The sequence below is a fragment of the Physeter macrocephalus genome, chromosome 18 (genome assembly GCF_002837175.3).
Source record: "Physeter macrocephalus isolate SW-GA chromosome 18, ASM283717v5, whole genome shotgun sequence".
NCBI classification, from domain to species: domain Eukaryota; kingdom Metazoa; phylum Chordata; class Mammalia; order Artiodactyla; family Physeteridae; genus Physeter; species Physeter macrocephalus.
Genome location: NC_041231.1, coordinates 41,698,708 through 41,725,977, shown reverse-complemented (window position 1 = coordinate 41,725,977; position 27,270 = coordinate 41,698,708). Strand labels below are relative to the sequence as shown.

The window sequence follows — 27,270 nt, the reverse complement described above, 5'->3', positions numbered from 1 at the left end:
CAACTTCTAAGTACTAATTAAAATTTTTAATTATAGGAAACTTTTAAACATATAGAAACATGGAAGTATGAACACCTAGGTACTCATCATCCAACCTCAACAATGACCAACTCACGGCCAGTCTTGTATCATTAAATATCTCTCATCCACCTACTCCTCCCCATAGTTTTGGAAGCAAATATCAGATATCATACTATAATTTCACCCATCAATATTTCAGTATGAATGTTTAATAAGGACTATATTTTTAAAATAGATTTGAAATAGCATCAGGGAGAAGGACAATACTGTTTTATTCAGGACCGTGTTTCTTTCCTTTTTTTTAAATTTAATTAATTAATTTATTTATTTTTGTCTGCGTTGCATCTTCGTTGCTGTGCACGGGCTTGTTGCGTCTTCTTTGTTGTGCACAGGCTTTTTCTCTAGTTGCTGTGAGCGGGGGCTACTCTTCGCTGTGGTGCGCAGGCTTCTCATTGCAGTGACTTCTCTTGTTGCGGAGCATGGGCTCTAGGTGCGCGGGCCTCAGCAGTTGTGACTCGCGGGCTGCAGAGCGCAGGCTCAGCAGTTGTGGTGCACAGGCTTAGTTGGCTCCGTGTCATGTGGGATCTTCCTGGACCAGGGCTTGAAGCCGTGTCCTCTGCATTGGCAGGCAGATTCTCAACCACTGCGCCACCAGGGAAGCCCAGGGCTGTGTTTCTTATCCTTTGAAGAAATTAACGCCATATGGATTGAACTGCAGGACCAATTAAAAATGTTGAGACAAACCAAAGAGAATTTTAAACAGACCCTGACTCCCTGCTCCGATACAATGCCTCTGCCTCAGTGAGCTAGAAAGCCTCTTGTACCCCCACATCACAGCTTTTAAGGGGGCACATGTCTGTCCTCTCTCTGGCTCCAAGTGCTGCTTGGGCAGGTTTCAGTGAAGGGCCCACAGTAGGGTCTGCCTGGCAGGAAGCTCCAAGGGGGCTGGCTAAGCAGCTGAGCTGTGTGCAGACTGCTAGCCAGCCTGTAAGGAGCACCCCATGGGGAACTGCCCATTTAGGTGATGAGGAACCCATGTGAGGCTAAAGGCACTTTGTCTGCTGACAGTAGCTCCCAGTAAAGCAGTTCTACTCTCCTATTAGGATCAATGCTTATCTGCCTCGCTGGCATCTCTGCCCTAATTTGTAGCCCTGCTGCTCCAAGCCTGCCCCCCCAACCCCCAAGGGTGATCCAGGACACTCTTGTCAGCCTTGAGGGTTGTGCTGGAATGCTGGGGGTTTTGAGAGCTACCTCGGAACACAGCGAGGGAACGCCCTGCAGATACAGTGCATCCCATCTACATCTTCTCTCTTGGTTTCCTTCCTCCTGGCAGGAGGCAAAGCCAACTACACAACTACTCACCAGTGTCTGAAATCCAATCACTTCTACTAGCTTGGGCAGATGTGTGTTTATACATCCTTGTTGCCCCCACTGACAGGGATGGCACAAAAGTTGCACTGACCTGGCTCACTCTACTCAAACTGGAAAGGAAGGCAAAAGCCTGGGACTCCAGACTGTCAGTCTTTGTACTTCTGTCTACACACAACATTTTAGAAGCAACAGGCTCATTCCTTCAAAGGAGTGTGAACAATAGCAGCCCTCAGCAGTAGAGCCCAAGCCCACCCCCCACATGGAAGGTTGGTTCAGTCCTGATGGTCTGTGTGCCTTAGGGGTCAGAGGCCTCCTCCCAGCTTCCCTTCCCTTCTGCTCCCTCTTCCCTGAGATGAAGGACCAGCTCCCATCTTCATGCCTCCCCTTCCTTCTTTTTTAAAAAATTTATTTATTTATTTTATTTTTGGCTGCGCTGGGTCTTCATTGCTGTGCACCGGCTTTTCTCTAGTTGTGGAGAGCGGGGGCTACTCTTCGTTGTGGTGCGCGGGCTTCTCATTGCGGTGGCTTCTCTTGTTGCAGAGCACGGGCTCTACGGCACGTGGGCTTCAGTAGTTGTGGTGCACGGGCTTAGCTGCTCCGTGGCACGTGGGATCTTCCCGGACCAGGGCTCGAACCCGTGTCTCCTGCATTGGCAGGCAGATTCTTAACCACTGCGCCACCAGGGAAGCCCAGGAGCACTTTTCTTGCATCAGCCAGGTTTTTCTTTTCTGGAGCCATTAGAAAAAAACCCTGAATGCTTTCAAGAGAACTGGTTAGCCCTATCCACTGGTTCCGTCAGGGATGAAGGTACAGAAACAGAAAAGTTGGACCTTCTGTATGAGCCCAAGAGAATGATTGTGAAAAATACCCCTTTGAGGATGAGCTCATGAAAGGGCTCACTGAGTGGTCAGTTCTCAGCACAGAAGCTGCTCCCCCAGCAATTCACACCAAAGGCAGGGCTGCTAGAAGGAGTGGGAGATCCCTGAGAAGGTAGCCTACAGAGCCTCCCAGTCCTTCTCCCCTTCCTGCTTATCCACAATACTCAGGCAGGTTTTGCATTACCTTCCCTTGTTCATACTAACCTTTAAACCTGCTTTCTTAACACTACTGTAGTGTGGGGTGAAAAGGGGACCATTAATGCTCACGTGTCCCACTGCTGGGCTCAATCAGATAAGCATAACTCTACTCTGTACTCTATGCCCATGGAAAGAAAAATAAGCTAATATACTAACAACACTCATGCACACTCACACCATGCTTATGCCATTCCCTCAGAGCTGTTTTGCAGTACGCAGGCCTCTCACTGTTGTGGCCTCTCCCATTGCGGAGCACAGGCTCCGGACGCGCAGGCTCAGCGGCCATGGCTCACAGGCCCAGCCGCTCCGTGGCATGTGGGATCTTCCCGGACCGGGGCACAAACCCGTGTCCCCTGCATCGGCAGGCGGACTCAACCACTGCGCCACCAGGGAAGCCCCCTCTTCTTTTTAATACAGTGCTTTCTCTCTTAGCGAGACTGGGAATCAAAGGTTTACTTGACATTTTAGCCAGGCTCTTCTCCCCAACTTCTAAGTACTAATTAAAATTTTTAATTATAGGAAACTTTTAAACATATAGAAACATGGAAGTATGAACACCTAGGTACTCATCATCCAACCTCAACAATGACCAACTCACGGCCAGTCTTGTATCATTAAATATCTCTCATCCACCTACTCCTCCCCATAGTTTTGGAAGCAAATATCAGATATCATACTATAATTTCACCCATCAATATTTCAGTATGAATGTTTAATAAGGACTATATTTTTAAAATAGATTTGAAATAGCATCAGGGAGAAGGACAATACTGTTTTATTCAGGACCGTGTTTCTTTCCTTTTTTTTAAATTTAATTAATTAATTTATTTATTTTTGTCTGCGTTGCATCTTCGTTGCTGTGCACGGGCTTGTTGCGTCTTCTTTGTTGTGCACAGGCTTTTTCTCTAGTTGCTGTGAGCGGGGGCTACTCTTCGCTGTGGTGCGCAGGCTTCTCATTGCAGTGACTTCTCTTGTTGCGGAGCATGGGCTCTAGGTGCGCGGGCCTCAGCAGTTGTGACTCGCGGGCTGCAGAGCGCAGGCTCAGCAGTTGTGGTGCACAGGCTTAGTTGGCTCCGTGTCATGTGGGATCTTCCTGGACCAGGGCTTGAAGCCGTGTCCTCTGCATTGGCAGGCAGATTCTCAACCACTGCGCCACCAGGGAAGCCCAGGGCTGTGTTTCTTATCCTTTGAAGAAATTAACGCCATATGGATTGAACTGCAGGACCAATTAAAAATGTTGAGACAAACCAAAGAGAATTTTAAACAGACCCTGACTCCCTGCTCCGATACAATGCCTCTGCCTCAGTGAGCTAGAAAGCCTCTTGTACCCCCACATCACAGCTTTTAAGGGGGCACATGTCTGTCCTCTCTCTGGCTCCAAGTGCTGCTGTGTTTCTTATCCTTTGAAGAAATTAACGCCATATGGATTGAACTGCAGGACCAATTAAAAATGTTGAGACAAACCAAAGAGAATTTTAAACAGACCCTGACTCCCTGCTCCGATACAATGCCTCTGCCTCAGTGAGCTAGAAAGCCTCTTGTACCCCCACATCACAGCTTTTAAGGGGGCACATGTCTGTCCTCTCTCTGGCTCCAAGTGCTGCTTGGGCAGGTTTCAGTGAAGGGCCCACAGTAGGGTCTGCCTGGCAGGAAGCTCCAAGGGGGCTGGCTAAGCAGCTGAGCTGTGTGCAGACTGCTAGCCAGCCTGTAAGGAGCACCCCATGGGGAACTGCCCATTTAGGTGATGAGGAACCCATGTGAGGCTAAAGGCACTTTGTCTGCTGACAGTAGCTCCCAGTAAAGCAGTTCTACTCTCCTATTAGGATCAATGCTTATCTGCCTCGCTGGCATCTCTGCCCTAATTTGTAGCCCTGCTGCTCCAAGCCTGCCCCCCCAACCCCCAAGGGTGATCCAGGACACTCTTGTCAGCCTTGAGGGTTGTGCTGGAATGCTGGGGGTTTTGAGAGCTACCTCGGAACACAGCGAGGGAACGCCCTGCAGATACAGTGCATCCCATCTACATCTTCTCTCTTGGTTTCCTTCCTCCTGGCAGGAGGCAAAGCCAACTACACAACTACTCACCAGTGTCTGAAATCCAATCACTTCTACTAGCTTGGGCAGATGTGTGTTTATACATCCTTGTTGCCCCCACTGACAGGGATGGCACAAAAGTTGCACTGACCTGGCTCACTCTACTCAAACTGGAAAGGAAGGCAAAAGCCTGGGACTCCAGACTGTCAGTCTTTGTACTTCTGTCTACACACAACATTTTAGAAGCAACAGGCTCATTCCTTCAAAGGAGTGTGAACAATAGCAGCCCTCAGCAGTAGAGCCCAAGCCCACCCCCCACATGGAAGGTTGGTTCAGTCCTGATGGTCTGTGTGCCTTAGGGGTCAGAGGCCTCCTCCCAGCTTCCCTTCCCTTCTGCTCCCTCTTCCCTGAGATGAAGGACCAGCTCCCATCTTCATGCCTCCCCTTCCTTCTTTTTTAAAAAATTTATTTATTTATTTTATTTTTGGCTGCGCTGGGTCTTCATTGCTGTGCACCGGCTTTTCTCTAGTTGTGGAGAGCGGGGGCTACTCTTCGTTGTGGTGCGCGGGCTTCTCATTGCGGTGGCTTCTCTTGTTGCAGAGCACGGGCTCTACGGCACGTGGGCTTCAGTAGTTGTGGTGCACGGGCTTAGCTGCTCCGTGGCACGTGGGATCTTCCCGGACCAGGGCTCGAACCCGTGTCTCCTGCATTGGCAGGCAGATTCTTAACCACTGCGCCACCAGGGAAGCCCAGGAGCACTTTTCTTGCATCAGCCAGGTTTTTCTTTTCTGGAGCCATTAGAAAAAAACCCTGAATGCTTTCAAGAGAACTGGTTAGCCCTATCCACTGGTTCCGTCAGGGATGAAGGTACAGAAACAGAAAAGTTGGACCTTCTGTATGAGCCCAAGAGAATGATTGTGAAAAATACCCCTTTGAGGATGAGCTCATGAAAGGGCTCACTGAGTGGTCAGTTCTCAGCACAGAAGCTGCTCCCCCAGCAATTCACACCAAAGGCAGGGCTGCTAGAAGGAGTGGGAGATCCCTGAGAAGGTAGCCTACAGAGCCTCCCAGTCCTTCTCCCCTTCCTGCTTATCCACAATACTCAGGCAGGTTTTGCATTACCTTCCCTTGTTCATACTAACCTTTAAACCTGCTTTCTTAACACTACTGTAGTGTGGGGTGAAAAGGGGACCATTAATGCTCACGTGTCCCACTGCTGGGCTCAATCAGATAAGCATAACTCTACTCTGTACTCTATGCCCATGGAAAGAAAAATAAGCTAATATACTAACAACACTCATGCACACTCACACCATGCTTATGCCATTCCCTCAGAGCTGGGAGGGCACGCTGGGCATATGGGTAAGTGGCAGCTCCAGGTGGGCTGGGTGCCAGGAAGACAGACCTAAAAGTGTGCTGGCATGGGGCCCTCCATCCATCTCTGGATCAGCAAGGAGAAGAGGCTTTGGGCTGGCACTGTGGCTCAGTCACGTGTGGCTGGCTGACAGCTAAGCATGGGTCTCCTTTCTGGGCCAGGTGAAATGAGAGCTCCTGAGGTTTTGGAAAGGTTCCTGCTTACCAGTGTGTTCCCTACATGGGTGAATGTTTTTGACAAACAAAAGTCTCCCGTGTTGTGTAAAACTGATGAATGTTTTCTGATTTATGGGCAGAAGTTATTAATGTTTAAATCTTTCTTTTTTATGATAAAAAAAGCTTATTTTAAAAAACCAATTTCCATTCAAGTCTGGAGTTCAGCCACTATAGTTCCCTGAACAATCCTGTTTCAGCTTTTTAACATGCTCAAAGCTGAGTAATGAGAGAACAGCTTCTACAAGTTACACAAGCCCAGCCTTTCCAGTGTATGGGCCATAGGTGGCTCAGAGGGCCCCACAAGGAGCTCTCCCAGAGATTGGAGCAGAATGGCTGGGAAGTCCCAAGAAAGTCTGAACCAATGCTGACAATGCCTGCTAATTCCACAGAATCAAGTTTAATAGAGAATAACCCCAATGAGAGGAGCCCAGACTATGCTGTAAGGAAGGGAAATCCAAGACAAGAACACGTACCCGTAAGAGGCAGTACAGGCCTCCGTTGGCTGTGGTTAGAATCCATTAATTTTTACAGCTCACATTTTCTATAGCAGAGCAGAAAGCTACAATAATTTAAGTAAATCTAATAAATATAACAGGGGGCCCAAAGCCCCTGCTGTTGGAGCATTAGTATTTACAGATGTGCAAAGCTGGTATGTGGGGTTGCCTCTTACATCCCCAATCTGGAATTGGCTTCCAAGGCACAGAATTAAGCTGTTATTTTTTTTTCCCCAGAGAAAGTCATGCTGCCTCCAAATCTAATGCACACACATGGGCCTCCACCCCCTCACCACCCCACACAACACCCTCTGCAGCTGCTGCCATCCCTGTAGCGTTAAGATGCCATGTAGTACAGTAGAAGCTGAGACGCTCAAAGCCTTGCCTAATAACACCCACCTTGCCTTTGTTGAAGTAGTGGATGATCTTGCGGCACAGTCCCTCTTTCCGCTGCCACTCTGTCTGGGATGGGTAATGGAGGAATTCCCGCAGTGGCCTTTCCTCCCACTGTAGCAGCTCACAGTAGAGGAGCAGAGTGAATGCAGCTTCTGTGGGGACAGGGGCTATGGAGGTCCAGGGGCAGCCAGGTGCCAAGGGAACAGGCTAAGCAGCATGCCAGCGCAAGGCATGTACAGCCCAGATCAGGGATGCTGGATACCAAAGCTGAGATAGAGGGGCCGTCCAGCCAGCGAACAGCCCGTGACCACAGCATGAAAGAACCAAAGATCCTAGTAGACACCTTCCTCCCTCAGCCTGGTCGCCTGCTCTGGGTGCTAGATAAAGTATGGCTCAGGTACCTAAGGGTCTGTGTACAGGCTGCTTTGCTCTGGGACACACTGACATGTCAGAGAGAGTTCTTTGGTTCCTTTTTGCTCAACTGACTAGAGCTTCTTTTCCAGCCTTTTCAAAACTGGCTCTGAGGGGTAAGCACTGACTAAGGCTTTTCTCAGCCCTCCCAAAGCCAGCCTCAATGCCTCCAGCTCCATTTTCTGAGCTCAGCATGGCCCTGGGAATGACCCTTTCTCCTTATCTTGACTGTTTCTAAAAGGACCAGAGAGAAGGAGTGTGTACGGTGATAACTGTGTGATGGGCTCCATTCCTGGAGGAAGCTAAAGTTGATGCTGGGCCCAGGGCGGGGCCCTGTGACACCTCGCATACATGTGGAACAGTTGGAGAGGGTTTATAAAACAACCGCAGCTAAATACCGTAGCTTCCTAAAACCCAAAGAGTCAGTCAGACTGAGTTACAGCTGCTGCTCATGGTCCCATGACACAGTCTGCTCTTTCCTGTTCTATTTGCTCATTTTTAGTGGGCATCTCCTACTGGCAAGTTAATTAGTTCTAGCTTCTGCCTGGCCTTCAAGGCCCTATTCAAATCTGCTTCCCATGACTATGAAGAATCTCTTTTCTAATTATCTAGTGACCCACTTCCAGTTTTAGCCAGGTATACTACCTGCAGCCACTTTCCAGTTTGCTGCTTTGCCTATGCTCTGGCTACTGGACCCTCCTGCCCAGGGATACACGTGCCTCCTCACTGGAGCCGTGAAGCCCCTTCTCACTGGGAACAAGCCCATGAGGCCCTCAAGGCCTCCCTTTAGAACTTAGAAAACCATGTGAAATCCTTTTCTTCCCTGCCAATATTCTTTTCAGATGTTATTCCTGAGGCCACCAGAGGCAAGGATCAGCACCCTCTCTCTGTCCAAATCCCTGACATAGCCTCTCAGTGATGGCCCAGTCCTCCAGGAGTTTAGTAAATGCCTCTATTGATACATGGAATTTTTCAGTCTATCACTTCACTGCCCTCTCAGAGGGTTGCTGGGATCATGGGTGGAAGTGGACGCAGAGAATGGCAGATTCATCCCAGTCATCTCAGATTTAATCCTTGCCAAGCTGTGTCAGGAAAGGTGGAATCTATGCCAAACACTCTTTAACACCTAACATAAAATAAGGAAGGAGGAGTCTGTGTTTCTACAAATTCATCTAATTCTAGTAATGCTGTGGACAAGGATAGCTTGAATTTCCTGGTCTGTCACACAAATTCAAGTCCTATGGCTCAAGGGCTAAGATGTGATGGCTGGTCACCACAGTGAAGAAGTGGCTATTTTGGGGGAACTATGACACAAGGTGATCAGGCAGGACACACATGGGTACACATATCTTCCTGACTCAAAGTGGTGCTCAGTAAACAGAGTGTGACAGGTATGTTGAAATGCTTTTAAATTTGTTCTTTTAGAAAAGGCCATAGTAATGGATTAAATTGTAGATACAATGAAAGGGTCCCTGTCTGGTCTGTCAGAAAGTCAGGTGAACATTCTTCACACTCTCCACTGGGAGCTCAATGTGGGGCTGTTGTGTACTTGCAGGGGAAGAGCCCAGACTGCAAGGCAGGTCTGCCAGCAAGTTCTGGAAGTCCCAGGGTTAGGCTGATGTTCCTGTGTTATGGCCTCACTTAGTTCCAGCTGTAAAGGTCCTCAGAGAAGTTCTGCTCATGAAGAGGGACAGTGAGCTCAGGATGCTCTGAACCTGGCACACCAGAATTTGGAGGTCACCCTTGAGGCCTCAGAGGGGGTGAATAGGAGGCAAGGAGAGTGGAAGAGCTTTGGGCAGCAAGGCACAAGTGGAAGTTCCACCTGCTTTTTCTCCACCACGTTACAAAGGAGTTAAGGGAAAGGAGTGAGGTGATGGGCATCGTGGGTCCTGACATTCTGCTAAAATCTGGGAGGCACCAGCTCAGAGCCTTTCTCTGCCAGCTGTGCATGTATGTCCAGTCTGTCCTCATGGGGAGGCATAGCTCCCCCTTCCCACTTACCTGTGTAGTTTTCGGCCTGCAAATGCATGTCACAAAGCTTATGGATATAGCGGATATACATCTCTTCTTTGTTAATCTCAGATTTGTAAAAGTTCTGTAAGAGAGAAGGAAATATAAATGAAGATGGGAGAGGCTGCTGCCTGTGGAGGCCATCTCTGAACTCCAGGCAGCTGGCCAAAACCCTGGGTGTGCTGGACAGGAGGGAAAAGACAGGCTGTGGAGGTAGCCAGCACCAGGAAGAGAATGGACCAGCCAGAAGGCACACCTGCTGGGGGGTGAAACCTCTGGCAGATCTGCAGGAGCCCTGAGTGATGAGACAGAGGAAGAGTACCAGGGCAGACTGGAAATTAGAGTATGTCAGGGTTGGCGGGACCTTGCCAAGAGGCCAGGCTAGAGCTCTGTCCAAAGAGAAGCTCATTTCATTCCTTTCCCAAGTAGGAATGTGAGTGATGAGGTGCAAGTTTCCAAGATACCAGTAACAGAGCTGATGTCCTGACTCAAACCCTTAGGCTTGGGACTTCCCTGGTGGCACAGTGGTTAAGACTCCGTGCTCCCAATGCAGGGGACCCGGGTTTGATCCCTGGTCAGGGAACTAGATCCCACATGCATGCTGCAACTAAGAGTTCACATGCCCCAACTAAAGAGCCTGACTGCTGCAACTAAGGAGCCCGCCTGCCACACCTAAGACCCAGAGCAACCAAATAAAAAACAAAAAACCGAAAAAACCCCTTAGGCTTATAGCCATGTATTGTAGAAAGGACAGGCCAATCACAGGGCAGGACAGAAGCCACACTATGAGGCAGAGAGGAGGAAGAGCCCATGTTCTCTCACCATCAGGTTAACAGTGCAGCCGATCTTCTTATTCTCTGTCTCCTCTCCTTTCATGCAATCCCTGGAAGGGAGAGCACAGATGAATGCACAAAGTGGTGCCTCTGGGACAACACAGAGACCTGCAGTGTCACTGAGGCATTAGTATGTCCAAACCCCAGATGAGGATGCTCTCCAACAGAAACTTCTTCCACAGATGAGACTGTACTGTGAGCTCCCTCTAAGCTTTGGACCCACTCCTAGGGTTCAAAGATCTCTGTTCAACTGGACCCCTTGTTCTGGTGGCAGAGTGTAGAGCCCAGATGCTATATCAGGGCATTAAGTAACACCTACCAATGTCTTCAGCACAAAAGAGTATGTCAGTAAAGTAGAAGGTTAAATCCTCACGTTTCCAAAAAGGGAGGCACAGAGCTTTCCTTAAAGGGCAGTTTTCATTTTGTAGGACAGTGTTTCATAGAAGCCAAGACACTCTACTCTAGGGACCTACTTTCAGGACCCTGTGGCCACAGCAACCATGGCATGGCTGCCATGTTCATCATCTCATTGGCTTTTCTCCCTATGGTGTCCTTCCTGTGCACTAGTCTTTGGAATCCCCTCTAACTAGGAGCAGTGGGTTTGGAGCTTTTTTCCTGATTTAGGGGTAGCTTCGGCCACGGCTGAGCTGCATTCATGCTGAGTAGGGCTGGGTTTAGGAGGGGTCATGGCTGGCCTGCCAGACACAGAACAGCGGGAACACTGAGAATGAATCCTTGCCAAAGGAGGGCAGGGACTGGTCAAAGCCAAGCTCCTCTGGGAAGGAGAAAGGCCTAGCACAAGGAGATTGAAAGAGAATGAGAACCAGACTGGTGAATCCAGCAAGAAGCTTCCTGTATACGCAGCTAGCCGGAGTCCCAGATGCTCTCCCTTGGCATCTGCATGACATGTAGCACAGAGAAGACAACTATTGCTTGGGTCTGGGTTTCCTCTATCATTCCTCCTCATTCCTTATCACCTTTCTCTAGGCTCCCAAAAGGCACTCTTAGCTATCACCTGAACTCTACTGAGAGAATAACTAAGGCTGCAATGGTAGCATTATTGTTACTTTTAGGCTAAGTCAAAAACCATGATATGACTGGGAAGGCAGGCTTTCACGAAAAAATGAATTTCACGTGAACTCCCAGACTGAATGTATCATAAAGATCTCTGAGCTTACAGGCTACCTCCTCTAATCTGCTCATGGCCAGGATCAAGGGACAGAAATAAACAGATTTTACACCAAGAATGGAGGCATGGAAAAGATGGGTCCCCTTTCCCTGGAAAAACCAAATGAAAGTCCTCCTGGGTCACACTTCTGTACCAGGTGATATTTTCCTGCCCATCTGCCACATGGCTCTGAGGAAGGTCTGCACTAAGGACCTAACTTGCTCTGGAGACGGCCTTTCTCTTCCTCTCTGCTGTGCCCATTCCTCTGAGCCTTGACTTTTCTGGATGAAAAGGCAGAAGACTACATGTCCCTGGGATACCTCCTAGGTACACGTGCCCACGTATCAGGGGTAAGCCCAGGAAGCCCTGGCCTACCCCTGGGAGAAGGCTTTCTTCCTCTTTCTCCTTGGCCATCAGGAGATTCCTAATGACTGGTGATGGCACACAACACCAGAACAGTCCTACCTCTCATGGCCACGAGGTCTCAATTTTAAGGTCAGGGGATTCTCCTGCTGGGGAGAGCATCTGACCAGAGAAGAGGTCAGGTAGGTTCCTGAGAAGATACCTGTAGTCAAGAAGGCGTTCCATGAGGCGGGTGACCGAGGTTACAAAGGAAATGCCGGTCTCGCGCCATGTTTCCTGTTCAACTTTCTCCAGCAGGCTATTGGTGGAAGCAAACACAATGCACAATGCATGAGCCTTTCTTGGGCACCAGAGTAAGGTCCCAGAGCCCGTGGGGCCTGTGATGGATCTGGAGACGGCAGACTTACCACACTGCAGTCTTACCTGGGGTAGGGCCCAAACAGCTGCGTTCTACTCCATGCAGCAGAAAGCAAAGACAAAGCAATTACTGAACTGGCCAGCAACCAATGAACACGTCTTCCATTCTCCTGTGCAAGTTCCGAACTGAGGGAGAGGTTTCAAAGCCCCAGCCCCTTTAGGTGTACACACTGTGAGATCTGTTCTGAAGAAGCAGCGGAGTAAGAGTCCACTGAGGGATAGACCTGGCTTTGCCAATTGGCTGGCTGCCTCTATCACTGCTTAGAACCATCCTCAGCAAACATACTAACCAACGTTTTCATGTAAACCAAGTGAAAGATTCCAACCAGTCTTGAGGGCCCAGCGTGAAGGACAGTGAGTCCAGGAGTTACACTGTCATCTTCACTGTCATGGGATACTCCCGTGTAAAATGTGCCAGAGCCAAGAGCTAAATGCCCAGGTGCTTTTCTCACTTGCCAGCCCATGCTCCTGTCACCTCCAGGTAGCCTCTGACTTCTCCAAAGAGCCTAGCTTCTGAGATCCTCTGCCTTTTCACAGATCTCTCCTAGGAGATGATGACCTGGATGGACTCTTTCTGTTTGCTCTAGTGATTATCTCAGGTCCAGGTCTCACTCCTGATCCCTTTGCACACTGTCCTTAGCTCCCTAAGGTCATGAAAGTCACCTAGAGTGGAAGGCTCAGCCAGGGACCCAGCACTGGGAAATCACACCCACAGCCTGACTGCCGTTAACACTGCAATGATGACAACTGTCTTCCTTGCACACAGCATCTAACTTGAGCTGAGGCTTCTGGAAAAGTGAGGGTTTCCATGTGACCCATGTTACTAGAGCCAGAAGGTAGGACCATTGTCTTTCACCTCTGAGCTGTGTGGAAAAAGCCACTGTGTTCATATTTCCCAAACTCCGTTCTACAGAGCTCTGCTGTCCTGGGGGACAGAGAGAGGTGTTCTGTGAGCAAAAAAGCATGGAAGATGCTGATCGCCACACCTTCCTTTTAGAGATTTTTCACATCTTTCTAAATATTAAAGGCTTTGAGAAGTCCTATAATACAGAGGCCTGTTCAATTTTATTTAACTGAGTCTTTTCTACACTGATTAGCCCATGATCCACTCCCACCTCCCCCTAGCATACCTACAAACATCTTCCCCAAACACAAATTGGGAAATGCTGCTCCATGGTTATCAGTGGCTTTCAGTTCTCAGACATGAACAGTGTTTATGTAACACTATTTGGTCAGGTAATTATTAATAGCAAGTTATTTTTGTGCTTTTTCCTTCATAGTAAAATCATCGGTTAGTGGCTTAGGAAGAGATTTCTCTTCCTTATTTCCACAATTAGAAACATCTTCAGCTAAAAGAGAAATACTAAAGGATGGATTCATTTTCACAAATTAAAATTACTTAAATTTCAAATGAATTCACATTTTATTGCATGACTCATCAAGGAACAAAGTAGGCAGGGTATGGCAGAAAGATTTCCCCCTCTTGAAACTGGAATATCTGGCCTGTACCCCCAGAGCTGCTTCTTACTGGCCATGCAACTGAGGCCATGCTGCCACTTCTCTGAGCTCAGTGTCATCACCTCTACTCATCAGGATAATATCTGCCTTGCCCACCTCACAGGTGTGTTGTGAGGATTAAACCAGATATGTCAACAAATTTTATACACTGTAAAGTTCTAAGCAAATGTACAGTATTATTATTAGAAAATATATTACAGGCTTATCTTAAAAATGTCACTAAAATAAAGAAAATCTCAAAGCTAGAAATAATGAGTGAGATAGGAGAGGGGTCTAGAGCTGTAAATGTCTTAAAATTTTGTTTTTTAGGATGATAAAATACCCAACTTTACTATCTATCTGGGAGGACCACGGCTCTCCTGAGTCCCTCCTTTGGGCTTAGCCCTGTGGCTAGTCCTGTAAGGTCTCTTGGCCTCCATCAACTCAAGACAGAAGCCACAACTGGTGGACCTGGGACCCTTGACGTCAGTCAGTACAACGACCCTGTTTCACAAATGGAAACTGGTTTGGAAGGGGGTATAATGTGTTCAAGTCACAAAATTCATGGCAGTGTTTTTCAAGCTGACTGTACAATCTTACAAAGCAGAGATTTAATTCCCTCCCTCCCCCAACCCCGAAATGTCGGCCTTGAGCCCTCATTGAGTCCCCATGAACTGTCTGCCCAACTAGATACAGTACCTGGTATGAAGATATACGATGATCCTTTTCCTACCAGCAAATCCAGGAGCTCAGAGTTACCATCTGTCCCTACATCTTTAGTCAACTATGGCAATCCCTGAGAGAGCTTGCTGTCATGATGTCACTTTCTTGTTGACAGAAGGTGAGCACTGCTACCACCAGGAACAACCCTGGTCTCTCCTGATACCCACCCTCTGAAGCCTGCCCAGCGCAGGTTGCACCCCTACCCTTCATTAGCCCACTTCACCCCCTCCCCCAACGTGAGGTGCTTGGGGCTGAAGCAGCTTACAGCAGGCCGAAGAGCTCCCTGTAGCTCTCATCGCCTTTCCCTTCTGACACCATGCTGTCCAGCTTGTCAATCAGCTCGGCCTCCACCTAGAGGGAAGCAGAGATTTTGTAAACCCGAACTGACCTCAGAGGAAGGATGGGAAATCCAGCCCCTGTGATAGGTGAGGATGGTGGGGAACTGCTTCCTGATTTTTTTGCTTGCACCAAATAAATCCTAGAGAAGGCAGGATCTTATCTACAGCACTGAGAAACCACCCTGCCTCCCCAATCAGGAAGGGCTCCCACTCTAGTGGTTTAAATGAGTTGGAACTTACACATACGTCTCAGATACTCTTTTCCCTAGGGGCAAAAGGCAAGGACTCTCTGGTGAGAGAAGTATTTCGGATCCAAAAGAGGCCTTTGTCAAGTGCTTTCCTTTCTTAAAAAATGTTCATTCAAAGGAATTGGTATGTATAAAATACATTTGGTTAGAACTTTACCCTCTATCAGCCAGCCACAAAGAAAGTTTGCTTTGGGGGGCTGGTCCTCACTTTAATGGCTGGCATTAGTCTGAGCTGAGGGAGATGTGTTTCCTTCAGAATGTCCCCTTCAGGATAAAAGGCTTTATTCTTTGTCCTCACAGGACCTAAGGCCCTTGGAGCTGCTGCCCCTGCCGCTGCCTCGTCACTGGGGCCCCCTGCACTTGTTATTGGATTCTTAAACCATAAGGAGCAATACTGCATTCATTCCTACCCCACTAATCTGCAAGGCATTCAACAGTGTTAAGCCACTTCTCTAACAGGCCTCAATGCATATATACTCTGAGATGAGAAATTAGTTGTAAGTGATGTGAGATAAAAATCTTTTAAACTGTTCATTAGCCTTTAAAATGTGGTATTGTGCAATTATTTATACAGATTTTTATATAAACAAAAAGTGGCATGGCTGCATTTAATAATGAGCTATAACAAAAGCATTTTCTCACTCCACATAGGGCCAGAGTCCTAAGATGGTGAAGTATTAAAAAAATAATTGAATTAGGAAATTCATCAAAGGCAGTTATGGTTTCTGAAACCCTATTAGCAGAAAATTAGAATGGATGAATAAATATGGCCCTTTTATAGTGGTCTGGTATGGCCAGGATGGAGACTGTTGTACATTTATGTTTGGCCTAATCAGTCAGCTGCTTGAATATACTTTCCAGAGGAAATACAAAGTCTGAGATCAGGGGTCCTTAGGGATCGAGGCCATCTGCCTTTCTCCGTGTGGAGAAAAGGCACCAGCAGGGACTTGCCTGGGGTCATGTAAAGTCAGGTTGGGATCTCTCATCACACACGCAGGTACAGGTTGTGCTTTCCAGAACAGGGCAAAGGTGGGGAAGGGACCTGGAGCAGCAGAGAGTACAACAGTGCAAATGTGGGTGCAGCAGTTCCCTGGAGTTCTCAAAATGGGTCCCTGGGCCAACAGCATCAAGTCACCAGAAATCTTGTTAGAAATACAAATTCTCAGGCTCCACTGGATTAAAAACTCAGGGGTTGGGGGGCAGCAATCTGTGTTTTAATAAGCCCTCCGGGTTGTTCTGATGCCTATTCAAGTGTTAGAACTTCTGTACTAGGCAAAGGAGCTGGTGATGGAAGGATTCAGGGACATTACTTCCTCACTCCCTGCAGTGCTAATAAAGGAAGAAGTTACTAAGAAAAATTGAGAAATCCAAAACGGGACACTGAAGATCAATGTATGCAAAATCAATGACTCTAAGTTAAACAAAATGCTAAGTTCTTCAGATATATCATGTCGTAATTGGTAATACTGATGATTTCAGGTCTGCGGAGTTATTTTTATTTTATAAAACCAATATTCCTGAAGTGACACCTTGTTATTCATTCAACAAACATTTGTCCTGTGACATAACCAGATGCCTACTCCTGTACAAAATATTTACCTAAGCCTAAATTTCTGCATTTGTGAAATGGTAATGGTGGTTAACATTCCTCTTCAGTGTCACTGTGCCTTAGCTCTTGGGAAGTGCTCAATGAATGTTAGTTTTGATTTTCATCTTCATGAACCCACCATGTCTCAGGCATGGGTTCTAAGAAATAAAAGCACAAGAAATGGTCCTGGCTCCAATAACTCATCATCTGGTAGAGGAGGCAGGGATAACAGCTGACACAGCTTAGCATGGGCAGTGCTTGGATGGGGCACACACAGAAAGTGGCCTGGGGTCTGAGTAGTCTACAGACAACAGAGGTTGTTGGAGAGACATAGTGCTGTAAAAGCTTAAGAAATGTTTTTGCTCTTTGATCCAGCAATTACAGGTGAGAGATTTACCTAAGAAAGTAACTTAAAATGGATATTTTTTTGTAATATTAACAGCAAAAATTTGGAATGAACTTAAGTTCCTAAAACTATGAGACTGGGAATTCCCTGGTGGTCCAGTGGTTAGGAGTTGGCAGACTCGGTGCTTTCACTGCCATGGGCCCCGGTTCAATCCCTGGTTGGGGAACTAAGATCCCTCAAGCTGCAGGGCACGGCCAAAAAACAAATAAACAAACAAAAAAACCCAAAAGCCCCACAAAACCTAGGAGTCTGATTAAATACACTGTGGTCCAAGCTATGCACTGGAATACCACGTAGCCTCTAAACTGACAGTGTGGTGCAGAGGAGCATTAACTGACATGAAGGATAGTGATGACAAGGTGCTACTAAAAAAGGGAGATTAAAAACCAATATACACAATGGTTCCAAGAAAACCAATGTACACAATGATTCCATTTTTTAACTTAAAAAACTCTACGCATTGGGAAAAAAGTCTAAAAAGACGTGCCCAGCCCCTCTCCTCCGCAAGTTACTAACAGTACAATTATGAGTTAAATCTTTTCACTATAGCTTATTTGCTTTTTTAATTTTTCTACATTAAATAAATACTGTTTTTATAATTAGAAGAAGTATTTATAGTAGGTGGTAAGAAGCAGGGGAGGAGTTAATAGAGCCAAAGCTGTGGAAAGCACAACTAGAACCAAGACCAAAAAGTCAATTGGATTTTAATGATTAGAAGGTTATTCGAGAGAGCAATGTCAACAAAAGTGGGTGCACAATATACATTAGACTGAACTGATAGGAGGGTGGGAAGTGGAAATGTGGGGATGAAAAGAGTAGACTACTCTTTTAAAACATGTAATGGCAAAGAGAAGCAGCAGCAAGATTTTTTTAACCAGGGACAACGAGGTTTACGTGGCTTGCTGGATATCAGTTATTCATGACAGTCTTATTGGAGGAAAGAATGCTACCCATCAGCTGCGTCTTGAAGTGTGAGCCAAATGAGCTCCAACTTAGTCTTCCACAAAGCTAACCTTCCTTATTCAGTGTTAGTGATGGTTAAGTACAGCCCAGCTCTTCTTTTAGTAGACTCAGATGACCCATGGTGCAGTTCCACAATGTCATCTACTTCTTGGTAACCAGGTTCTCTCATCAGGCAGTTGTGCATTTTGCACAATTAGAAGGCACATGTTGTGGCAACATAGAAAAGCAACAGTTCTTTTCTGTGTGAAGTTATTATTTTCTGAAGTTCTGAAGGCAATAGAGCTGCACACTCTAAAAATGGATTCTTATCTTAAATACTATTTACTCAAGATAGAGAGCATCTATGAAAAACCTAGAACTAGCATCATACTTCAGTGAAACACTGAATGCTCTCCCCTAAGATTAAGAACAAGGCAAGGATGTCTACTTTTATCACTCTTATTTAACATCAGACCAGAGGCCCTAGCCAGTGCAATGAGGCAAGAAAAAGAAATAAGAGGCTTACAGATTAGAAAGGAAGAAATAAAACTGTGTCTTTTCACAGGTGATAGGATTATCTAAATATAAAATCACATGGAATCTATGAAAAAGCTTCTAGAACTAATAAGTGAGTTTAGCAAGGGTGGAGGATACAATGTTAATGTACAAAGCAATTGTATTTCTACATAATAGCAACAAACAACTGAAAATTTAAAATTTTAAATCAGAATAATTTATAATAGCACCAAAAAACCCAGAAAATACTTACATATAAATCTAACAACATGTGCAAGATCTGTATGCTGAAACTACAAAACATTAATGAAAGAAATCAAAGAACACCTAAATAAATGGAGAGATATACTGTCTTCAAGGACTAGAAGTATTTATTAAGTACTATTAAGATATCAATTTTCCCAATTTGATCTATAGATTACAATGCAATCCCAATCAAAATCCCAGCAGGAATTTTTATAGATACTGACATGCTGATTCTAAGATTTATAAGAAAAGGAATTGGAATAGCTAATACAATATTGAAAAAAAAGAACAAAGTTGGAGGATTCACACAACCTAATTTTAAGACTATAAAGCTACCATATAAGGACTACATGGTACGGTGACAGATTAGACATATAGATCAATGGAAAGACTAGTGAGTCCAGGAAGAGAACCACATGCATATGGTCAATTGATTTTCAACAAAGAATATAGTCTTTTCAACAAAAGGTGCTGGACATCCACATGTAAAAAGGAAAAATAAAAAGCCTTGACCCATACTTCACACCTATACAAACATTACCTCAAAACAGATCACAGATCTAAATGTAAAATTATAAAACTTCTAGAAGAAACAAAAGAGAAAAATTTTATGGTCCCGGGTTAAGCAAAGAGTTCTCGGATATGATCCCAAAAGCATGATCCATACAAGAAAAATAATGATCAATTGTATGCATAAAAATTAAAAACTTTTGTTCTGTGAAAGACATTGTTTAGTAAATGAAAAGACAAACTAAGAGAAAATATCGGTAAATCATATATTCAGCAAAGGACTTACGTTCAGAATATATAAAGAACCCTAAAAACTCAACAATAAGAAAACAAACAGCCCAATTAAAAATGAACACAAGTTTTGAATAAAATCATTTCACCAAAGAAGATACAAAGATGGCAAATAAGCACATTAAAAGATTTTCGGCATCATTAGTCATTAGGGAAGTGAAAATTAAAACCGCAGTGATATACAACTACACACCTATTAGAATGGCTAAAGTAAACAAAGAGATGATATCAAATTCTGATGAGTATATGGATCAACTGGAACTTTCATACACTGCTGTAGGGATTTCAAAATGGTATAGTCACTTTGGAAAACAGTTTGATAGCTTATAAAGTTAAATATACATTTACCACAATACCCAACAATCCTACTCCTAGGTATTTACCTAAGAAAAATGAAAGTTTATATATTCATAGAACATCTGTAAAGAAAAGTTTTTCAGAAGCTTTATTCATAATCACCAAAAAGTGTAAATAACCCAAATGTCTTTCAAATGGTGAATGAATAAACTGCAATGGCATACTACTCAGCAATAGAAAAACTGATACATTTAACAAAATGGATGAATCTCTCAAAGGCATTATGTTAAGTGAAAGAAGTCAGTCTCAAAAGGCTACAGTCTACATGATTCCCTTTACATGACAGTCTGGAAAAGGCACACTTATAGTGAAGGAGAATAGATCAATGGCTGCCATGGGTTAAAGGGAAGGGAAGGGTTTGACTACAAAGGGGCAGCAAGATGGAATTTTTAGGAATTAAAAAAATCTTGACTGTGGTAGTGGTTACATGACTTTATGTGTTTACCAAAATTTACAGAGTTGCAAATCCCAAAGACTGAATTTTACTCTTTGTAAATTTAAAAATAAATAAAAATTTGTTTGCCTGGTCTGTTCCTCACTGTTACAGTCACTCATCCTAAGAGCACTGGTTCATCCCAGAATCACAGGGTTGGGAGGGAGCTTAGTGGGGAACTGGTTATAGTCCCCAAGCCAAAGTAGAAATTTCTCCTCGAGGCCTACAGGGAGCTTCTGTTTGAGAACTACCAGCAAAGAGGAACTCCCCATCTCTGAAAGCAGGTCAGCTTACAGCAAATAACTTGTTGCTAGCAAATTATTTCTTTTATTAGCTAAAATTGGCTTTTCTACCACTGTTGTCTACCTATTGTTCCTAATCCTATTCCCTGGAGCTCTAGATAAAAGGGCAGGGGCCATCTCCTCTACCTTAGGGGTGGTAGAAGAACTGCACTGAGGGACAACCTGAAGTCACTCAGTCAGAAGCCAAGGGCTTACACTTCATGGACCCACCCCGCTGTGCGGGGGTCTGTGAAATTCTAGGCTATGAGAAGTCATCTGGTCTGGGCTCCAGCCTTAGAAATGCCCAGACCACACACACTGGGGAACCTCCAGAGAGAAGAGACAACACTCCCAGGACCTCCTCCTGAATGAAGCTGGGAGGTTACAGTCTCAGTTATTCTCTCCTTGATCAGAAAGTTCCTTTCACATGATGTTCAATTCCTTTCCTCTGATTCTTTTCTGGACCCTAACTTCATGAAGAAAATCCACAAATCAATTCTGGCCAGCAAGTAAAGGAAACCCTTGAACAGGACTCAAGATGGCCAAGTTACAGTCTACTTCCACTGGAACTATGGCCAGGCATCTGGATCATGTGCCTGGGCAAAAGGGGTCCATTCCAGGGGAGAGCACCCTTAACACTGCCAGGTGTTGTCTTACCTGTTTGAAGTTGCCATTTTTCCTTTGCTCCCAGTCCATCATGTCATGAAAGATGGGAATCATGATATTCCGCACTTCTGGCTGTGGGACCAGTGTCACACCCAGAAAGGGACCAATCATTCCCGGAATAAAGTGGATCTTATGTTCACCTGAACAACAAAACCCAAGAGGTATTAGTTTATGCTTGCTTTGCTCCTTCCATAGAAGCTTCCCAAGTGGGGCCACAACACATGATTTGATCTTCACTGGAAGCATCAGAGAGCATAGCAAGCTCTCCCCTATAGATTTCTGAGATACCCACTTCTCTTGGCTTTTTAGAGTTCATGGATTAAACTGGCTCAGTACAGTTAAAATAAACGTTCAACAGGCACAAATTCTTTCCAAAGAATTTACTGGGAGGTGCTACAAACTATCTGAAAATCATTCTGAGGTCAAGGAACAGAGTTCACTACTCTAGACAGAATAGGATTTCTGAGCACACTGTAATAGTTTCAGATAATCTGTTCATAGTGTTTATTTAGCAAGGAAAATTCATCTATTTCTGCTTAAACACAATGCACTATCCCTGGGGTTTCTGCCCCTAGCCCAGAGGCATTTAAGTGATAAGGATGTTCAGTCCCAGGTCCAGCCACTAGTGATCTGAAATCCATAGGCCTCTTCACTGCCTGTGCTCAAGTGTGCCCAAGAGGCCCCCTCCTGAGTTAGCAGGAGCCTCCTGCACAGCCCTACCCTGACAGACTGGCTGAGAGACTCTCTGTGCACCCTCCAACCCCCACCCCTTGTCTTCACACTGCATTTTTGATGGTAGCATTACATTTATTCAGACCAGCTTGGCTCATCCCTCAGTTTTCTTAATGAGGCCTTTCCATGGGAAGTATGTGGTGTAACTCTCCCTGTGACTAGCTTGTCATTTGGGGCATGCTCCCAGAATCCAGGGTCAGTCTTGAAGACCATGGGAGAACTTTTCCTTGTAATGGTAAAGCGAGTGAACCATCTTCCAGAGCTCTGCTTTCAGTCCTTCAGAGACTAAGGACACAAACTGTGGGCCTGTGCAGTGACTGTTATGGTCAAGTAAAATCAGTTCTTGAGAACTAGAAAATGTCATTTCCACCCAAAACAATGAGGCAGGAATGGCTTTATCAGGCAAGTTTGACATGTTTTTAAAATTTCTTCCATGTTAAAAGTCTATTTAAAGAGCAACTGTTAGCTCTGAGGCAGATTCTGCATATTCCAATCTTGGTATTTGGTACAGTTGCTAGTCCCATGTGTTCCTGGGAATTTCAGAGTCATCTTCGGGGTTAAAATCTACACCTGGACCATGCTGGATACAGGGAATAAGAGTACTGAAGCTAGAAAGCTGGTTTGGGGAAACGCATCCCCACTCATGGACAGAAGGCCCTAGTGCTGGCAGGAATGCCTTGCACCTTGCCTGCTGCCTCTAGAGCTGTGACTGGGATGGTTAATGGAGAACTATAAGATTTTATGGCCATCATTCCTAAGACTTCAGAGCCATGAGCTTAGTTGAAAGCAGCCTTCACTAGGAAGAAGAGCAGCAGCTTCTCTAGCATCCTGACAGGACACTAAGAAGCCTACAGTATCAGAGGATGGCCCACCTAGTCACCAGGGCAATCCAAGTATTCTACCAAAACCTGACAGTTTGAGATCCAAACCAGCGGATATTAGAGAAGCTGTAAAGAGAAGCTGTCGAAAGAAAGGAGATGAAAATCAATCTCACCTAGAGGCTGCAATTCCTTTCTTACACGCAATTGGCAGCAGGAACCTCGTCTGGATGCCTGAATACCAGAGACCCAAGAAGTGTTTCAATCTTTATTAAAATGAATAGCTGCCCTTGCTCATGTGCTGACTATCTCCAAGATCTATGCTTGTGGGCCTGTATCATCTGGACTGGGACATGAAGAGCACAGAGGATCTTATAGTCTTATAGCCTCATCTTCTTTTTTTCCTTTTGACTTTGATTCTCAAAAAAGGGATTGTGCATATGTATTACTGGGGTCTTATTTCTCAGCTTAACTCTCCCTGCCAAGGGCTTTGTGCACATGTGCCACACTATACCATCCATCTGAGGTGTTATGTTAAAGATATGTAAAGATCTCTTGGGTCTGAATTAACATTCACAAAACCTGGGGGAAGTAATTAGTCTTGTCACTTTTTATTTGGCTATGCAATATGTGTAAGGGAAAAATATGGAAAAAAGACCTACCCAAATTCTGCCACATGCTGAACAGTTCATAAGCCATCATCACACGCATGTCCCCATACCTGGGAATAGAAAACAGGAACCAGCTATTAGTGGGAGAAGGTTCAGGAAGATGGGGCTACAAACCCCAGGAGGCCAGTACTTCAGCACTGTTTCTAAAGCTTCCCAAAATACTAAGTTTTTTGGCTCTCAACTGAATTCTTATACTTGGCTCCTTGGGAGGCTACCTCAGTGAGAACCATGTGGACTTCTTAAGGAGCCCCTTATGGAAACATAACCCCATCTGGGCACATGGTAGGAAGATGAACAAGAGACATATGGCTTACTTATCTAGAATCTTCTTCCTCTTGGTGGAAGTAATGATTTCTAGCTGAAGGCTTGGCTGATTTATGAACAGAACTGCCAGGCTAAAATAAGAATTCCACACCTAGAGAGAGAGAGAGAAAGAGGAAATATGTGAAAGCCTGAGTCCTTAACCTTGCAAGGAGAGATTCTAAATATATGCATGTAGCACAGAATTCATTTTACAGTGTTAGGATCTTGATTTTTAAAAAAAATATCTTTGCAAACAGGACTTTTCTCCCCCTTTCTTGACTTCCCTGAAACCAGTAGTGTTGATTCTGGACTGGAAAACAAACTCATGGATGTCTGGCTCCCAACACCTCCAACAGGGGTCTTCTAGGTCATACTCTAATTACTATCAAGCTTGGAAACTGTTTGATACTATGAACATATTAAGAAAGGCCCCAGCCATCTAGCAGACACCTAGCTGAATCCTTCTCAAATTTCTGACCTGCAAACTTGTGAGCAAAATAAAATGGTTGTTTTAAGTAAAACAAAAACAAAACAGTGAGCTTGGTTTCTGGCTTTCTAGGGTTATTACAAAGACAGTGATGGATTTTAGGAGTTCCTACCTTAAAGTCGAAGTCTGTCTCTGTGAAATTCTTGTGCAGTGCAGAAGACAGGTACTGGACTGTAGTGACTATAATACTGCAGTAAGGGAACAAGGTGTTGGCAGAGTTAAAAGACTAACGATGGCATCCTGTAGCTTAGCATCAACCGTCTATGGCCCGTGTGCAAACTTCTTGAGTACAACTAGCTCTCATGTAAGATGTGACTTTAAAGGAGAGAGAGAGATGGCACAAACCCCACAAAAAACCTTCTTGGAGAAATGCCCCACCAGTCGGTTCTAGTTCTGCCATTACCTGGCCTTGGTACTACTTCTCTCTGGGCCCCAGTTTCCCTGCCTATAAAAGGAGGGGAGTGAGGTTTAATGGTTCTTCAAGGTTTCTTCCAGTTCAAAGAGTGATTCTAGTATTTTGGGGACCTTGGATAATGAACATATATTATGACCACCAGAGGACTTAGAGTACCATTCTTTTACTTGATAATAGGGGTTTATAGTTATTAAACCTCTACTTTTATCATATACTATCATTTTCATGTATAAGTCATTTGATTTCAGCCTTTGATCTAGAATATCACTTTCAATTTTCACCTGGGCACATTTAAGGGGCAATGGGAGGCTGATTTGCTAGAACCGAGGGCACAGGTCAAGGGAGGGAGAAAGTGAAGTGGGACAGGCAGGTAAGGGTTTGATTACAGAGTGTGTTGGATGCCTGGCAAAGGAGCTTACATCTAACAATGACCACTGAAGCCTTGGTGCAGAAGAGGGGCAGGCAAAAACAGTGCATTAGAGACACTAGTCACCAGCAAACAAATTTGAAAAGTAAAAGCTTTGAAAGAAGAGGCTGCTCCTGCAGAATGGGCTGGAGAGCCTGAAGAGCCCTGACTAGAGCTAAGAGAAACAAGAGGGGGGTCAAATGGAAAATCCACTATTTAAGGAAATATCTGTGCAACTCTGTTTAAAACCCTTCTTCTGTTTTGTATAAAATGTGTGCAGTTTTGAAAAAAGAAAAAAGAGTGTTATAAAAGGTACAAAGTAGAAAGACCATGCTGACACCTTGGTAATATATCTAACATAAATAATTTCACCGCACTGCATAATGTCAACATAAAAGGCAGATCAGAGGGAGCAGGCAGTAGACTAGAGAGTGGAGGCCAAGTGGCCTTCTCCCACAAGCAAGCACCTTACCACCCACATTACTTGTCTGGTTTGTCAGTTAGAAGCACAGGGTAGAAATATGAATGGGGCAGACAATTTGGGGTCAGCCTTAGAGTGAATTCTGTGTCCAGAGTTAGAAGTGGTCAGAGAGAGCCTCACAGCCAGGTCTCAGGTGGGTAATTAGCACTAGTTGTGGGAGGCAAGCAGTGTCTGGCAGACAACACAAATCAAATCAAGAGGAGGCCTTGGGATACTGCCTGAAACTACAGAGCAACAGAGGCCAATGAACAGGCCCTCCTCAAGGAGGAACCCTTCTCTGGGTATTATATTTCTCATTCTTAAAAGTTCCTTTTCTATCCTTACCATGACATCGTCTGCCAGGCACTTAGATTCCAGTTTTAAACTATCTTTGACTATTTCTTCTCCTTGAACTTTGGTAAGTAGCCAAGTCCTGCTGATTGTGCCTCCAAACATTTTCACATTTGCCCTCTCCTCTCTGTCCCCATGGCTTCAACCTTGACTTCTGACTGGCTTCTTCTCTCACACATATACATACTCTCCTTAGTCTGGGAACAGTTCTGTGGATGCTGGTGCAGGGCCCTTCCACACTCACTTGCTTGTGAGAAGTCTCATCACCATCCAGTCCCGAGGAAAGACACTCATCTTCATCAGGTTCCGGAACACACAGAAAATCTTCAGCAGGAATTCCTGGTCCGAGAGGAAAATCTGATGTGAGACACCACACCTCTACCACTGCAGCATACATTTCCTCAACAGGGCTCTCCTGATCTCTAGACCATGAGAATGGATGGGACCAGTAGGTGAGACTCTGGTTCCCTTTGTGAGCTGCTTTTCTCTTAGAGGGCTGCATGAGAGTGAGGTCTGGGCACTCTCAGAGGCCAGTCCCAAATCGGGTAGAAGAGATGCACTATACCCACTCAGCCCAGTTCCTAACGACCAAAGCACAGGGGGTCCAGCAAAAATGGTATCCACCAGAGTCCATCGTTCTCAATCTTTGGGGCATGACCCCTGAGCACTTGACTGTAAGAACTTGCATTCCTGGATGTTAAGAACGCATTGACAAGAGAAGCACTTTAGGGATAGCAGAGTAAGTACCTCCAAAAATGTGCTCCTCCATGAAAGCAATGAGAACAGTCACAAAGACTGGTTAATGAAAGGCTTGCAACAATAAGAAGTGTTATTTAAGAAAAATGGTTGAATCTCAGTAGGAAAAGTGAGCTTTATTGTGTTTTAACTTTCCCCATTCCCATCCCCTCTCTCTCCCTATCCTCAAGGTATCCTTGAAAACAAGCAGCTGGAGAACTATGGTAGTAGTAAAAACCAGCACCCTAGCAGTCACTAGAAGGGACAAAATGGTTTTGCAGCTCCCCAAAAAGTGCCATCCCAAGAGAATTGTTACTGTTTGATCTGTTTGGCAGCAACCTGGGAAAGCCCCATTCAGAGGGCTTAATTGACCAGACTCAGAGTTCACTAAGTGAGAAAAGCCTTATCCCTAGTGCAGCTGTTGAAAAAAAATCAGCCATAATAATTTAACATCCCAGCTGCACGAAGCAATCATATCAGTTGGGACAAACGAGAGAGTGGCCAAAACACTTAAAAGAAAAATCTCGGGGCTTCCCTGGTGGCGCAGCGGTTGCGCGTCCGCCTGCCGATGCAGGGGAACCGGGTTCGCGCCCCGGTCTGGGAGGATCCCACATGCCGCGGAGCGGCTGGGCCCGTGAGCCATGGCCGGCGAGCCTGCGCGTCCGGAGC

The 27,270-nt window shown here is 45.4% G+C and overlaps 1 protein-coding gene across 1 annotated transcript in view; it reads right to left on the bottom strand.

Annotated features, from left to right (window-relative positions):
* DOCK3 (dedicator of cytokinesis 3) overlaps positions 1–27,270 on the bottom strand; it is a 463,183-nt gene that overhangs the window by 29,811 nt on the left and 406,102 nt on the right. Inside the window, exons 28-37 of the mRNA XM_028479808.2 lie at positions 26,111–26,205; positions 24,347–24,422; positions 23,759–23,859; positions 23,436–23,494; positions 21,215–21,363; positions 14,667–14,752; positions 11,967–12,062; positions 10,223–10,283; positions 9,392–9,485; positions 6,983–7,131 (exon numbers count right to left, since the gene is read on the bottom strand). Coding sequence (XP_028335609.1) covers positions 6,983–7,131; positions 9,392–9,485; positions 10,223–10,283; positions 11,967–12,062; positions 14,667–14,752; positions 21,215–21,363; positions 23,436–23,494; positions 23,759–23,859; positions 24,347–24,422; positions 26,111–26,205 — 966 coding nt within the window. The remainder of the gene's footprint in view (positions 1–6,982; positions 7,132–9,391; positions 9,486–10,222; positions 10,284–11,966; positions 12,063–14,666; positions 14,753–21,214; positions 21,364–23,435; positions 23,495–23,758; positions 23,860–24,346; positions 24,423–26,110; positions 26,206–27,270) is intronic.